The following is a 16,137-nucleotide window of genomic DNA, read 5'->3' as shown; positions in this document are numbered from 1 at the left end:
ACCCGGGTCGGGATCCGACCCGGGACACGCACAATTATAATGATAATAGTAATAATAATAATGACAATAATAATATTGTCGGGATCCGACCCGGGACACGCACAACAACAACAACAACAACAACAACAACAACAACAACAACAACAACAACAACAACCCGGGCCGGGATCCGAGACACACACACACACACACACACACACACACACACACACACACACACACACACACACACACACACTAATCATTTTAACAATAATAATAATAATAACAACTCGGGACGGGATCAGTCCCGGGATCTGACCCAGTCTATTAGTGATATTTCTTCTGGAGGTCAATACCTGGGGCCGACCCGAGATCCGACCCTGCACACTACTACTACTACTACTACTACTACTACTACTACTACTACTACTACTACCACTGCTGCTGCTGCTACTACTACTACTACTACTACTACTACTACTACTACTACTAATAATAATAATAATAATGATAATGATAAGAGCAACAACCCGGGCAGGGATCCGACCCGGGACAGACACACTATTGATAATAATAATGATAATAACAGCTGGGTCCGGTCAGCTTGAATTAAAGACATGAATCAGTTTTTCCAGCATCCGACCCCGTACCGATCCCGTGTACCGATCTGGCCGGACCCGGGTCCGATCCGGCAATGTCCCGGGAAAGTTCCGGGACCGACCCGGAACTTTCCCGGGACATTGCCGGACCGACCCGGGAAAATTCCGGGAAAATCCGGAAAATTTCCAGGTCGGTCCCGGCAATGTCCCGGGAAATTTCCGGGTCAGTCCGGTGTAAGTTCTGGGTCGGTCCCGGATGAATTTCGGGACTTTCCCGGAACCAACCTGGTATCAGAGCCGGGATCCGACCCGGTTCTAACCAGGGACATGCACAAACTAATAATAACATTAACAACCTGGGCCGACACACACACACACACACACACACACACACACACACACACACACACACACACACACACACACACACACACACACACACATAATAATAATATTAGACTGAACTAAAATATTTTATTGATCTTCAGAGTCTAAAAGAAGTTTTATTTTGAAAATCAGGTGCATCCGCCTGTGCCTCCGTACACACGTCAAACGGCTCGACTCGATCACTAGATACGGTAATAAAATGTAGGACCACAAGGTAGCAAAAGTGAGTAAAAAACAAACGTCTGTGGAGAGCTTCTTCGGAAAGGGGAAAAGGCCAAATGATGAGAAAAAGAAGAAGAGCCTAAAATTTCCAAGAAAAAGAAAGCTGCATTTCAGAGACAATATCAGCAGTCCTACTTAAAATACGGGTTTATCGCTTCAGGTGATTCTCACGCAACAAGCGCGCCCTGCCCCTATGTGGCGACAGGCTCGCGAATGAGGCAATGAAGCCTTCTCGTTGAAGAGAAACAAGCGCAGGGTTCCCACTGATTACAACAACTACATTCAGGGTAATGGTGAGTTGTATTTTCAATAACATGTTTTTATTAGTTTCTATGCGGCAAATTATTACTTTACGGGAAACCGGTCCTTGGCGCAAAAAAGGTTGGGGACCGCTGCTCTATCAGATGATGGCATGGTGTCTGCCAGCCAAGGCTGACAGGAAAAGACACTTATACCAAAGATACTGCTACTTATCATATGTTGCATCAGTGTACACTTCTTAGCTTTTTCCCAACAAAACCGTCGAAATACATATTAGAGCCTTTGGTGTCGAACCTTCTGGTTGAAAGCGCTAATCTAATCTAATCTAATCATGCCTAATCTAATCTAATCTAATCTAATCTAATCTAATCTAATCTAATCTAATCTAATCTAATCTAATCTAATCTAACCATGCCTAATCTAATCTAGTCTAATCTGTAGTGCCATAAAATGTTTGTATTTCAGTGAAAGAAATCATGGAGGAAGGAAATGTTTTTCACATTTGAGCAGTTTGTAAGGAATATCAGAACTGGCATGTTGTGACTGGTCCTGAAAATGACATTTGATCGTTACCATAGCAGCTCTATTGATCATATCATGGAGAGGAATTGATTTCTTCCTTATCACGAAGAAGGAAGATAACCTGCAGGAGAAAAGTGTTATTACTGGCTATATTATAACTATTTTTTGTCCAAAACCTGCACTGCTTTAACACATGCCATTGCCAAGAATACAAGAACAGGAGTGCTGTTACTGATGCCATCTGTAAATCCTCTCTTGCCACCTGGGTGTCAAACCTTCTCGTCTCCTAACTGCTGGGAGAGAATGTATAGATTTGCAATTATTTTCCAACCTTAAGAAATTTCCATTCGCCTGAATCCTTGATCGACGAGAAAATGCAGCGAGAACTGTGCTCCATATAGAACTCCTTGATAAATATTGCAAAACAGTGGAAAGTGGTCCCGAGTCTGACCTATTTTTCTTTCTCAACGTGTCGTCGTTTGGTGAAGAAACTGATTTAATCTGTCTTGCTGTACTATGACTCCATATAATGTCAAACACACACCCCTCACAGCCAAAATCACATTAACTGCTATTACCGCACAAGCTGCCTTAAGCCCAGAGGGGACGACTGTGCATGTATTTTGGAAATAATGAGGGCTGAATTTCATCATATTAGGAATTTTTAAATCCCATTTGCTTCCACGGCCTCCACTGCTGCAATTAGTGCAATAACAGTCAAAGCTCCATACTGATGGGATCTCAGTGGGCTTCACCATGAGGACAGTGCACACTTCACAACCTCACACCCATGTGTGTCCTTCCTCCTCTGCTCCAAAACTTGGCACAGGGCCACCAAAACAAGGTGTTTTCCTGACAGAGAGCAGAGAGCATCCTCTGCCACCATACCTCTCCTCCCCTGCCTATATCAGAGTCAGTCTCACTTTCTGCACTCCAGTCTGCACGTTTTATGCTGAGGTTCACTGATGTGCAGGTAGGTGTGTGTTATGCAAATAGCCTGTAAGTTAGTTTGAGTTGGAATGCTGTGATTTGTGAATGTTACGGTGGCCTCATCCTGATTTTGGAAAGCTTAGATAGGGGAGATTTATGTTAAAAATGGGACACTCTTTCTTGTTTCATAATAGCAACACTGGCCACAAAAATGTACATATTATGAGCTGTAATATGGAGGATGGTTGGTTCTGTTTTTGTTCGGCTTCTCTTCAGCCCGGGGAAGGATGCTTTCAGTCACACAGAGGAGCAGTGCGCTGCTGCTTCTCTCGCTCACCCCATCAATCTTTCCCTCTCTGCCCATCTCCGTCTGGCCTGTTCTTTCGTTATCTGTCCTGACAGCTCCTGCTGGTAACGCAGACATATCAGCCACATCCAACGCTTCTGCCATCATCCACCTCTACCACCAGGCCAACATCTGCATCGAAAGCCTCTTTTACAACTCTGTGCTCCTCAAAAGCAAAGTTAGCTGGACCGCTTCTGCCTCGCTTGCTCCCCCACACCACGGCTCGGCTGTTTGAGCACCAGCCTTTCACTGTCAGCTGGAACAGCCCTGATCTGTCATGTAACAGGTACAACATCTCACTGGACACCTCGTCCTGTAAAGTAGTGGCCATGCCCGCTAAGGTAAGGGGGCAAAGATTTGTAGGTCTGTAGGCTGTAAAATATAAACTGCAAAACATTTATCACCCTCTGAATCTGCGGTGAGAAGCTCATTTACTTTACATAAAGCTATTATGCAGATGATAAATTAATTCTTTTTCAAATTAATTTTATTGCTATTTTTTCCCTAAAGCCTCATTAGCATCTGAGCACACTGCAGATTGATTCCAGTTCTTCTTTCCACACGATGTCGGCACAGTCAAATGAATATTTACAGGGTGACGCGTTTATTCACGCTAACAAGTTGATTCACTTCATGTCTCTGCTGCAGGACAGATCGGGTCTTTACCCACATGTAGACCTCATTAGTGAGAAGCAGTTCAATGGTGGCATCCCTCACAGAGATAGCCAGTATGAACAAGAGCAGATATTAACTACTACATCCCATCCAAGTGAGCTGACCAAGCAGTCAAAAAACCGCCCTTTGTTGTTTGACTCTTTTGATCTTTATCCTCCTCTTGGTCCTCCTGTCCTCTGACAGGACAGGCCAAGGCTTGGCTGTGATAGACTGGGAGGAATGGCGCCCCCTGTGGGACAGAAAGTGGGGCAGTGAGAGAATCTACCAGACTTTATGTGGCCTATGTTTTGCAGACAAACTGCTCCCTCACAGAGCAGCAGGCCACAGAGAGAGCCAGGCAGCAGTTCCAGGTTAGAGCTAACTGTGTGAAGATTAATGAAACTAATCATATAGCTCTGATCAGCTTTGTTTTCTTACATTTTAGACGGCGGCCAGGGGTTTCATGTCAGGGATTTTGGCAATGGGCAAAGCTATGAGACCAAACTATCTCTGGGGCTTCTACCTGTTTTCTAACAGCTACAGTTATGGCTGGGAGAGGCCAGACTACACAGGCCACTGCTCCACAGAGGTGAAGAGGCAGAATGAAGAGCTGCTCTGGCTGTGGGAGCCCAGCACTGCCCTCTACCCCTCTGTCTACCTGTAGGTTGATTAGATGGTTATCCCTAATATCATATCCAGAATCTAAATTCCTCGGGCGTCTTTTCCACTACGTCTTTCAGGCCTCTCTGGCAGACAATACCAGAGCTGCTCTGATGGTGAGAAACCGTGTGCAGGAAGCTTTGAGAGTATCTGCCCTGCCCAGACGGAGCGACGCTGCGCCTGTGTTTGTTTACATGCGGCCTGTCTTTGTCAACCAGAACAGATGCTTCCTCAGCCAGGTAAATGGAGGAAATTTAACTATTGATTGACTACATTCTCAGGTATAACAGGTGTATTTATGTAAATATTCAGTCATCTCTATACATTTCGAAGCAGAAATGCGTCATATTACACCTTTAATTGATTAGTAATAAAGTCCACCATTCAAACAGACTTTTGAAATGACTCATCAGTGAGTGAGCACACACTTGACAAGATTAGACACATCTTAGGTTACTTCTTCATCCCAACAGCGAGGTGTTTCCAGCGTGTGGTCCGGTTTTAAGAGGAGTTTGGTTTCTTGGTGTAAGAACACCCTGCTCAGGTGGCATCCCTCACCTGTAATCCTTATCCTCTCTTCTCAGCTCGTGTGATGGGTGCATTTTTTGGAGAAAGAACAGCTGGAACCGTCTGTCTCATTTGTGGATGGCCGTGGCAGCTTTTATGTGTCTGTGCGAAGTCAATAATGAACATTTTTAACTGCTTGTTTCAAGGGAGACTTGGTCAGCACTTTTGGCGAGAGTGCAGCAGTCTGGTGCTGTGCTGTGGGGGGCCAGCGCGGACTATGATGACCAGGTAACATCACACCGCAGACCTCCATTGGACTGCTGAGAGCACTGACAACATGTAGTCAGACCAGAGACAATGCGTCCAGTTAGATGATATAGGAGTCTGCTCGTCTGAGACTGACTGACAATACCTCAGTGGCACAGGTACTGATGGACTGGTTGGTTGTGCAGCAGTATTAGTTAATCCATGACAGGAGAACCAGGATTAGCTTGATGATAGTGACTTTCATTGGATGTCCTCTGAAGATCTGATTGCACCCAACTGAATACACCTCACCCATCAAAGTGTATAGAAATACTAAATGCTTAACATATTAGCACTTTTGAACACATTTCTCTTCCTGCTCATTCTTGCACTCTCTTTCATTCGCCCTCCAGACTTCTTGTGAAGCCCTCTCATCCTACCTCTCCTCCACCCTCAGCCCTTACATCACTAATGTCACCACTTCCTGTGTCGAGGGAATAGCCGCTGTGACAGAAAAAAATACAACTCCGATCAATACCTCCACCTAATCCCTGAGAAGTTCAGGGTTGTACATGTTCAGAACTGCTACCTTGTCCCAGGGAGACCTACCCTGACAGACCTGAAGACTTTGTAGCATCGACAGGTAAACTTCCTGCTCAAAGGATTGAGCTGCTCTCCCAGGACATACAAAGAGCTAACCAAGGCCCTGATGTTTAGCATGAAACAAGGAGTGCACCATAAGGTTCACACTCTGAACAAAGCCACGTTGGATGATTCACAACAAGCCAGTACTGCTAAGGATAATGTTAAAAAGAAGTTGAAGGTTAAGCGTGTAATTAAAAGCTTTGGTCTTCATCACTTCAACCTATTGTACATTCAGACTTGGAGACTGGCCTGTCTTGTCACAATCCGGTGCTGGACTGTTTGCATGTTTAGTTCACATCTTGATTTGCATTTCTCCTCATTGAGTTTAAAAGTCAGCAGAATGCTGCCACAGTACATCCCCACTAAACCTGGTTATTAGGTTTATAATTGTTTGAAGGCCCCTTCATGATTATCCTTATTTTTTCTTTGTTTTCCACTACAGAGGTTTTCATCAACCTTTTCATCATCAGCTCATCCTTTTTTCTCCCATCAAAAATAGATTTTGCTGCATTGAGTGGCTTGATGTGTTAGCAACTGATCACCAGCAAGATTTAAAAGACTCAGGAAGCCTCGCTTCAGCTTTATAAATCATGCATATTATGACTACTAACAGAATGTAACATGGTCTTGCCAATGAACAGGGCTACCATCGGGGGTTTGCCTTATCTCAGATCAGTTTTACAAACAAATACTGTGCTGTATCACAGAAAGTATTGCCTGTGACAATACTTTTTCCATTAGGTATTTGTATATGATTTGACTGTATATGTAAATAAATGAAAAGAGACAGGGAGCAACACTGTTGGTTCTTTGTTCTGTTAAAGATTCTGTCTCAAAATATTATTAAAAAAGAAAGATATGTGTCTTTTTACTTAATTTAACTTAATTTTCGAACTGAACTTTGGCTTCATGCTTAATATTAGCGTTAAAGGTGCTGTCACCAAATGAAAAAAGTCGCTCACTCACACCCACACAGGTGTTTTCATTTATGAAAAGCACAGGTTTGACTAATGACCACACCTGTGCCTTTCCTAGTTTTTGTTGCATTGCTTCGAGCTGGACATTTGACAGCTCTACCATTTCTATTTTCACACAGACTTTGTTGATTTATGCTGCAAGTGCTACAACACCTCCAACCTGAGCAGAGGTCAGCTGTGTGCATGCAGGGCCTTAAACTGTGCAGTGATTGATTTTTCGGCCACTAGAGGGCAGAAGAATGCCACATGAAGCTACAGGACTACTTTTACCACCTTAACTGGATTTCTCGGCTAACTTGCTTGTTAGCAAATGGTTAACTAGTTATACATCCAGCAGATCTGAAGCAACACAAGCCATCTTTTGGAGAAGGTGCTTCAGGCTACTGCGCGAATGTAAGTCCAATATTCAGTTCACTTTTCACTCTGCTTATGTCTCCAGTCAAGGAGTCAATATTAATTCTAACAACTATTTGGAGCCTGACTGTTTTAACTAAGCTACAAGGTTCACTTTTGAGATGCTGTATTGGTGAAGTTGTGATTAAGGGGGATGCTGATAAACAGCTGCATCTCACTTCCTGTTTTCCTCTGCATGAAACCAGGTTTTTGTGTTTGTGCACACACTTCTGACTGAAAGACTAATGACTCATTATAGAGGAGTTATTATATGCTATTCCCATTGCCCATTGTGGTGTTGTCAGCAGATACTGTGGGTCATAAGTGTATTGGCTCAGTCCTCTGGGTGGTAAGCGCACGAGGTGTGTCTGCATTTGTATGTTTGCTTGTGTGACAGTGATCTCCAGGGTGGATTAGAGAGAGAGAGAGAGGGAGAGAGGCAGCTTGATACATTGTTGGTCAGTCTCACTGACTATTTGTCACCCCCGAACCGGTGACCCTTTGCTGTAAGGCACGCACACTACCTGCTGCTCCACCGTGCCGCACTATTATTATACAGTCCTCACTATTTCCTAAAACAACCTACATTTAAACCCTGTATGTCATGCACACTTTGCTCTTTGCAGAAAATATCAACCAGTGCCACATTGCATACTTGTTTCATGCATGCAACCAACCAACCAATCAACCAACCAACTAACCACACACACACACACACACACACACACACACACACACACACACACACACACACACACACACACACATGCACGTTGCCTTGACAACTTTCCACATGTATAAACTGCACCAGAAAGCACAGTGCATGTCAGAAAACTAAAATTTCCTCTGCAAGTTCAGGACACAGACAGACGTCAAGCAAAACTTAAAATAACTTTCCGGGTTCCTCCTCGTCTTGTTTCATTTGTTGAGCTTTTCACAACCATATGCCAACAAGGAGGCGGAGACCACACAAACAGCTGTAGTGCGTACCAGGAAGTGATGTGTGGCTTCTAGTGTGGGAAGCGACTCCCAGGCATAAAGCCAGTGTTACCTGTCATAGGATCTGTTGCTTGTGTCTTTGGACTGGTTTCATGCCTAAGATAAGAACTGGCCAAGCACAAAAGTAGAGAAACTGCTTCCTTCAGTTGATAATGCCATGTCAATGGTATGAGTCAGCCTGAAAATAGGTTGCAGACCTTTTTTTTTTTTTTTTTTGGGTTGGTAGCTTGTCATAGCGAATGTTCCAGCTGAGCTAAAACACCTTAGGGCACAAAATAACAAAGAAAAAAAGCCTTCCTCTTTGCTGCACAGTCTCTTTTGCAAGGCGTGCTCGCCTTCTCCTTCGCTTTACACTTCACTTACAACTGAAAAGGTCAAATAAACAAGCGCTTATAGCTTTTACCTGGATGCTCCGGGTTTTATGAGGAGAGCAAGAAATGTTTGAACTGATGAAACATAACTGCTCAGAACTCTGCTGAATAATGTAAGTGGTGTTTCACAAAATTTAAGCAAAGAAATGAAGAGACGTCAGTCGTGCCACAGGAAACCTTCAGATTTAATTAAAATTGGGAGTCGTACAGTACATGCCATCGCAAGTCAGTCACCGTTTTTGTCTTTAATTTGCATTTTATTCCAACCTCTCATATCTTTTCATAAAGAGTTGGTCCTTTTTTTCTTTTTTTTTAAATAGGCGAACACCACGGCACAAAGTAAAAGTCTGATTAAAATACAGTTTTCGGCCATGGAAAATGTTAAAGATGTACAAAGTCCTTCGCTCGTGTGGCTTTGATTTAGTGAAGGCAAGTGATTAAGAACCTCAATATAGCTGCCAAGTTGAACGAAAAAACCCAAAACACAGTAGCCACAGCTCGGGCTCACGAGCGCTATAAACGTTCAGAGTAGCCGTATCAGTTGTGATATAATCTGACAGGTTTTGACGCCTCTTTCTGTTGAAAGCAGATCATAAAATATGAAATTTGTGCCAGTTATCCTTCGAAATATGTGCAGACGAGACGCAGTTTGATTCCTCAGTGAACCGCTTTCAGACAAGAGGAAAATCTGGTGAATTATGCCAAAGTATTTGATAACAAGCAACAATTTACTCATTACTTTTGCATTGCATTGAAATACGTCACAAGGATTACTGACCATCACAACAGACTCAAATCCAGCAGATCAGATTTTAGATTCACTCAAGCTTTACATCCAGCGAATCGCAAGCTCATCGAAACATTCAGAAAATACCACTCGTTCCTTCATTCACTCAGTGAATACAAATGATCTCTTGTGATGAGAACAATATCTTTCCCAATAACGAAGAATTGATGAAAGTGCAGCTTCATGAACGAGTGGGCTGACTCCAAAAGATGGTTAGTAACCCAAAAGTGACTTGTATGGACAAGTTTGCTCAGATTCACCACCTTTTCTTTAGTCACAGTGCAAGGTACTTGGATTAGTTTGTCAAAAAGGCACGAGGCCACTCTAAAGCAGAATATGCGCCACACAGTTAATGTTTATGTGGGAAATATTTCACTAAAACTGGATTATGTTGATTAATAGATCTAAAATAAATATGCTTTTTGTCAGCTCTGGGCTGCCTGTCTGTCAAGAAATCCATTTTGCATGACATGATCATCACTTTAGGGTAAACATGCTCAGTAAAAGTGCTTTAGAGAATTAGGAATTAGAATACTTTTTGCACGGGATGTAGCAAAGTTTTGTGAAATTAGGTCAAGAAAAAACAGACTTGAACAGGATGTTCAGTGGTGACTGCTCAACCTTAATAATTATGAACATTTCATGTAAACCTTAGCAGTCACACAAAATAAAAGCACATTGCACCTGAATTAGATAAACGCTCTAAGTCGTCAAAAATTAACCCGCTAGCCTACGCTGTTGGTGTTGGGTATGATACCGGAACAGATGCAGCCTCTCTGACCGCAGCCGTCCTTAGTGCTGAAACATTTGTCTGATAGTGATTGATCGTGAAACACCACAGCGCCTCACATGTAAAAAGAGGAACCCTGTGGACACCGGGCCTCGTTTGCTTGAGTCACGTTGACTCTGGTTGCACATGAAGGCACTCCAGCAAAGTGACGTTTGGTTCATGAACAATTCACAGCAAAATCCCACTTGGCTCCTCGTGTCCGTTCAGCTACAGGTTTTCTTGCTACATATTTTACTGGGTTTATCTCCTCTGTAATAGTTGCTCCACAGTCCATTGGGTCATATTAACAAGCTGAGTTCCAAAATGTAAACTGAAAATATGGTCCTCTGAACAGATGTTTCTATGTCTTCTTTGCCTTGAAAATACTGACTTTTGAATATTAGAGGGCAATATGAGGATTTTAGTGAACAAAACCTAAACCTTTTGAAATAAACCCTTCCAGGTGTTACTGTATTTGTATGTTGCAGCATGCAGATATGAGCTACAGTTAAAGCATGCCGATGCACATGTGCAACCCTGATTCCAAACAAAGTCGGGACGCCGCGTAAAGGGTAAATAAAAACAGAATGCAGTCATTTGCAAACGAACTGTGCTTACGAAGTGTTCCTGAGTCCGTGTAGTCTTCATGTGTTCACAAAGTGGCGAAACTCACTCCATCCTCGCTTGTGAACGACTGAGCCTTCACACAGGATGCCCCTTTCATACCCAGTCATGATACCAATGAACCTGTTTACCTGTGCAATGTTCCAAACGTGTTTTTGGAGCATTTCTCTGTCTTTAGTTTCTCCTGCCCCAAGTTCTTTGAAATGTGCTGCAGGCATCAAATTCAGAATAAGCATATTTACAAAAATCAATGAATATGATGAGGTCAAACATTAAATATACTGTCTTTGCCTTGTTGTCGTTAATGTCTTGCACAGCGTCCCAACTTATTTGGAAACAGGGTTGGAAAGGACACAGTCGATCCAACTCAAAGATCTGCCACAATGCATGTAATGTATAAGGTGGCACGTCTGCCACTGCAGCCGTTAAAAACACAGAATATATTCACACGTCCAAAGCCGTGACGACTTGTAAAACACACCTGTATTGCACAACCAGATAGATAAAAACGGCAGTAGGTTTACTGACTTGAAACAGGTCAGGTAAACAGTTCAGGGTCCTTGGTTGTTTTTGTTGTTGTTACTGGACCCAGAAATATGAGCTGGAAACTGTCTCATCTGCATACTTGTAACAAATGATGGTCCCACGTGACACAATTTTACCTTGAACTCAGTGCCGAATATCAACTTTTAGTTCTTTTTAGAATAAAATACCACCCGTGTGTTTCTTCTCATGTGAGCCAGACTTTCCCTAGAAGTTAAAACCTCAAAAAGAAAAACTAGAGCAGTTTTTTCTTTGACTCCAGCTGTCCATTGGCCTCTCCATTCTCCCCACTCAAACCGGTCACGCCTTTGGTGCACTTGATTCTCAGCAGGACGTTGGACAGCACGTCCTGATACAGACTGAGGCAGAGCCAGCCCGGCAAGTACAGGAGGGTGATGAGTCCCATGAAGTTGTGAGGATAATGAGAGTAGTCCCAGGAGCAGGCGTCGAACTGCCTGAGGACCAGACCCCAGGAGAACTCCCAGGTGTAGATGAAGCAGATGTAGATGGGGAGCCGCCGGCACGTCCCCCAGCCTCTGCTGAAGTGCAGGTGAAGGTAGAGCTTTTCCACCACGAAGCTGCAGCTTCCGTACATCAGGAAGGACCACAGGGACGTGTGGCCGCTCAGGGTCCGGTCAGACTTCTCCACGAGGTTGAAAAAGGAGGTGAAGAGCACCTCGTCCAGAAAGCCGTGCATCCCGAAGAACAAGAAGCGCACCAGGCCGGGGAGACCGTGAGGAGGGCCCCGATCATGACCGCTGTCCCCCGAGCCGGATTTACGCGGGTGGTCTACGGGACAGGAGGGGAGATACTGCAGCCGGGACAGCCCTCTGTGAAACACCTGGGCAAAATAGAGAGCCAGGACGTAGTGCACTGCCAGCTGCGTGCCGGATACCACCCTCACCTGCTCGGTCAAAGTGTTGATGTTCCCGATCAGGATCTGCAGCCCGATGTAGACGGACGGGTAAAAAACAAGATGAAACACCACAGGCCGACCTCGGAAACACCTCTTCTGTGAGTAGATCTTCTCCAGCGCAAAGTGGGTCAGTGAATGCATTATGCACAGATACGGAGAGGAAAAGCCCAGCAGCTTCGGGTCTCGATAATTCAAAACCCCCTGTAACGAGGAGAGCAGGACATCCAGAGTCACACCGTGCATCCCGTAGAAGTAAAGCCGCATCCATCGCGGCAGCTCCCGCAGCGACTCCGCCGCGTCCTCGGTCTCACCGGACAGTTCTTGCTGGCGAGGCATTCGTCCCGTTTTCAGGCCACCGGCGGAGTCTCCCGAACGGCCGCGATGACCGTCTCGCCACCGACTGGCCATGATCAGTCACTCTGTGTGGAGAGATTCAGTTGCTCTCATCCTACACTTTGTTTTCTGACGCTGCACTGCTGCCGCAAGCGTCTCCAGCACAGTACAGAGGCACTGCTGCCTTCACGTGCTCCCGGGAAAAAACAGAACCCGACGCTTAAAGACGCACTGTGGACGTTTCTTGTAAACAAAGTCCTGTTCACGTTTTGTGTTTCTCACCAAAACTAGGTATAACACGCATATTTAGCCCATGTCCTTCCTCATATAACATTTGCAGAACCTATTTTATTTTGTGCATTTCTTATACCGGTGTCTACAATCTCTCTCTTCTTCCTCCTTGCCTTTTTGGGCACATTGCCATACCCGTAGGCATGCTGTCATCGCTAAGCGTCAACCTGCCCAGCCATGAAACTTATGATGGGATGTGAATTGCCCAACCCATGTGCAGGGCTGGGCAATTCACAATACAGACGGCTCACTGCCTTTTAAATGTCATCTCAGAAGCTTGGATATGATGAAAAGTGGATTTACAAACAAGATCATTATCTTGCTGAATATAAATAGTAAATATGATGAATCAGCAATATTTAGAGCTAATGAAACAATAGTTCAGGTGTGTCCCTCATATAGTTCAACCCCATCCAAGTGTGATGCATAGACTGACAGAACTGAGCATACAGCTGCTGCTCTGGGACGTCATTTGCATCCTTACGATTAGAGTAGGCATTTCCAATAGTACCTGAAGGCAGCATAGGAGAGAAACTGGTGGAGGAGAGGGTGTAGCTGTGTTGCTGTGGTGGAGACAGGACGTGTTGGGTCTGACGCGGCTATTAATTGTGCTCACGTCCCTCTGCGACGTCCCGACGCTGTTTAATTACGATTCATTAATGATAATTACAGCAGATTAGTCTGCTGTTATGATAGACCAATATCAGCCCTGACTAAACTCATTTATAAAATTGAAATGTAGTAAACTAATCCATCACCTTTCATCAGAAATAATGAGTCACCCATCATGGGAGCCTACACCTGTGTGACTAAAGATGTAATATGGATAGATAGCCTACATCAGTGCGTGTTCATCATCATTTCATCTAAGCGACAGTTTTGCAGTAGACTAAATGAAGAATTGAAAATTCACGCATTCCGCTCTGATGTGGATGCACCCCAGTCTCGATATCTCTGACTACTTCCCCTTGTGGTTTCCTACTCTGCAACTGTTGCACTTTCATGAACTGTAAATGTCTAATACAATAACACGTTTCAAAAAATGAGCCACTTTTCCAACAGGATTGTCCTCATAATATGCTGAACAGATACTGAACAAGTGCAGTGCAAAAAAAGAGACTTGCATAAGAGTGTGCACATCAGTTTGAATTAATATCCTGTACTGTACTTTAATGCAGAAGCGTATTTGCAGTGTACAGGCCAGATGAGTGGTGACAGAGCTTGCCACAAGAGCTTCTTATAGATAGATAGTGTTTGACTGAGAGATTTAGGCTAGAGCTTGTGTGAGATGTGCGCAATCAATATAAACTCTTGCACAGCCTGCAGTCATATGCAGTACACAGTATGTTCAAATACAGATGAGCTAGCTTGCAGCACACCTGGATGACCACAGAGGGGCACTACTCTGTGTGTGTGTGAGTGAGTGAGTGAGTGAGTGAGTGAGTGAGTGAGTGAGTGAGTGAGTGAGTGAGTGAGTGAGTGAGTGAGTGAGTGAGTGAGTGAGAGAGACATGGCGCAGTGTGGTGCTGTGACTCATGTCTTCTTGAGATGTCTCTCACTGGTTAAGCTCTGACTGGCCTTGTGAAGAGGATGTCTCAGTGTCTGCTGAACGCGGTAGGATTAGTTTGGTGCTGTCTGTGTCCATTAAGCATGGTGGAAGTACAGGTACTCAAGTACAGTTTTGAGGTACTTGTACTTTACTTGAGTGTTTTCCTTCTCTGCATTTCTATATTTGCACTCTGCTGTATTTCAGAGGGAAAAGGTCTATTTTGAAGGGAGGTTATGATGACATATACTTATGTTCACTGTCAGATGGCGACCTCTAGTGGCGTAATACTTATGACAAGCAAAGGGGAAGTGAGGACCGAGTATAAAGAGCAAGAAAGCCCACATTCAGACAAAGGTGGAATTCATAAAAAAAAAAAAAAAAAAAAACACAAAAAACCCCAAACCGTTTCATCCATATGAAAATGTAAAAACACAGTTTAAGAGCATGCCAAACCAAGAGGTGGCTATATAACACCAGCCATATTGGCCAATCAGACGCCTGAAGAAAAGGTATTACCTTCAACTAGAAATCTGACCAGGTCTTGTCTAAAACCTGCAATGATGCCGGAGGGGTCCGTGTTGTCAGAGTGCTGGATTATGCAGCAGTGACCTCTGTAGTGCATTCTGACACCTCTGGTCGTCAATGTAGAGGAGAGTAACTGTGCATCTGTGTATAAACATGGAAAAATTCCTTTTAGCCACTTTAGCACGAGCACTATTTTGGCCATTTCTACACAAAATGGCCTCAGATAAACAAAGGAGATAACAGCGCACACTCTGACGTCAAGCAAAGGAGATAACGGTGCACTCTGTGACGACACAACAACACTGCAAACCGAGATTCTGGAAAGCTCAGTTTTACATGACCTATAACTATTTTCTTTGTGGACAAAATGCCAAAATGCATGGAAAAATACCTGTCCATGTGTGGACTAGGCAAGTCTTTTTGCTGTGTTTGCGCTTGAGTGACATTTTGAATTCAGGAATCTTCCCTGCAATGGAGTATTTTCAGACTATAGCATCTTATTTAAGTAAAGTATCTGAGTCCTTCCTCTGCCACCAAGAGAGTATGCATGCGTTTGTGTTTGTATTCTACCTCTTCGAATAGTCTTTCACGGTTCCACAGTGTGTATCTTTAACGCTATTTGTTTGCACGTTGCGAGTGGCAGCGTGTGACTGTAGGAAGCAGTTTTGTGTGCTCAAACTGTTTCTGTGTGCATGTTTGCATGAGACTGCGTCTGTGTTTGCGTGCACTCAGAGGAAATAGAGATATCAGTGCTCTTTCTGGGCCACAGGGATAACAGCGTGTCTCTGCGTGGTTTTAAACTATCAGATTCACTTTAGCGCTGACTGAACCCACTCAGCTGTGACCCAGAACCAGCACAGACAGCAGGACACAGTTTCAAGTTTATGTCAAATAGAGCACATAGATAAGATATGACCCTCTCTCACACACACACACATCTCCGCCTCTTATATTGCCACTGTATACTTTCTCCACCTTCACTAAGTGCACTCTACAGGTAATAGCAGCCATTATTCTTCATGTGGAGCATGTCGACAGCAGCCCTTGCATGCCAATAATTCATTGCACCGTTTATTGTAAGACATAATGCAATTACTGT

At 44.0% G+C, this 16,137-nt stretch overlaps 2 protein-coding genes and 1 pseudogene across 3 annotated transcripts in view; 1 reads left to right on the top strand and 2 right to left on the bottom strand.

Annotated features, from left to right (window-relative positions):
• grm8a (glutamate receptor, metabotropic 8a) overlaps positions 1-16,137 on the bottom strand; it is a 541,588-nt gene that overhangs the window by 39,115 nt on the left and 486,336 nt on the right. The gene's annotated exons all lie outside the window — the stretch shown is intronic.
• On the top strand, positions 677-7,029 carry LOC139350940 (hyaluronidase PH-20-like; annotated as a pseudogene).
• tmem229a (transmembrane protein 229A) lies at positions 8,869-12,837 on the bottom strand. The gene has a single exon (XM_070991516.1). It carries the CDS (start codon positions 12,746-12,748, stop codon positions 11,660-11,662), a length of 1,089 nt encoding a protein of 362 aa, XP_070847617.1. The 5' UTR covers positions 12,749-12,837; the 3' UTR covers positions 8,869-11,659.

Source organism: Chaetodon trifascialis, chromosome 22 (genome assembly GCF_039877785.1).
Source record: "Chaetodon trifascialis isolate fChaTrf1 chromosome 22, fChaTrf1.hap1, whole genome shotgun sequence".
Classification (NCBI taxonomy): Eukaryota; Metazoa; Chordata; class Actinopteri; order Chaetodontiformes; family Chaetodontidae; genus Chaetodon; species Chaetodon trifascialis.
This window is presented reverse-complemented; position numbering and strand designations above follow the sequence as displayed.

Bases quoted from the DNA above. Each gene is read 5' to 3' on its own strand.
- tmem229a (XM_070991516.1), bottom strand. From the start codon at position 12,748: ATGGCCAGTCGGTGGCGAGACGGTCATCGCGGCCGTTCGGGAGACTCC.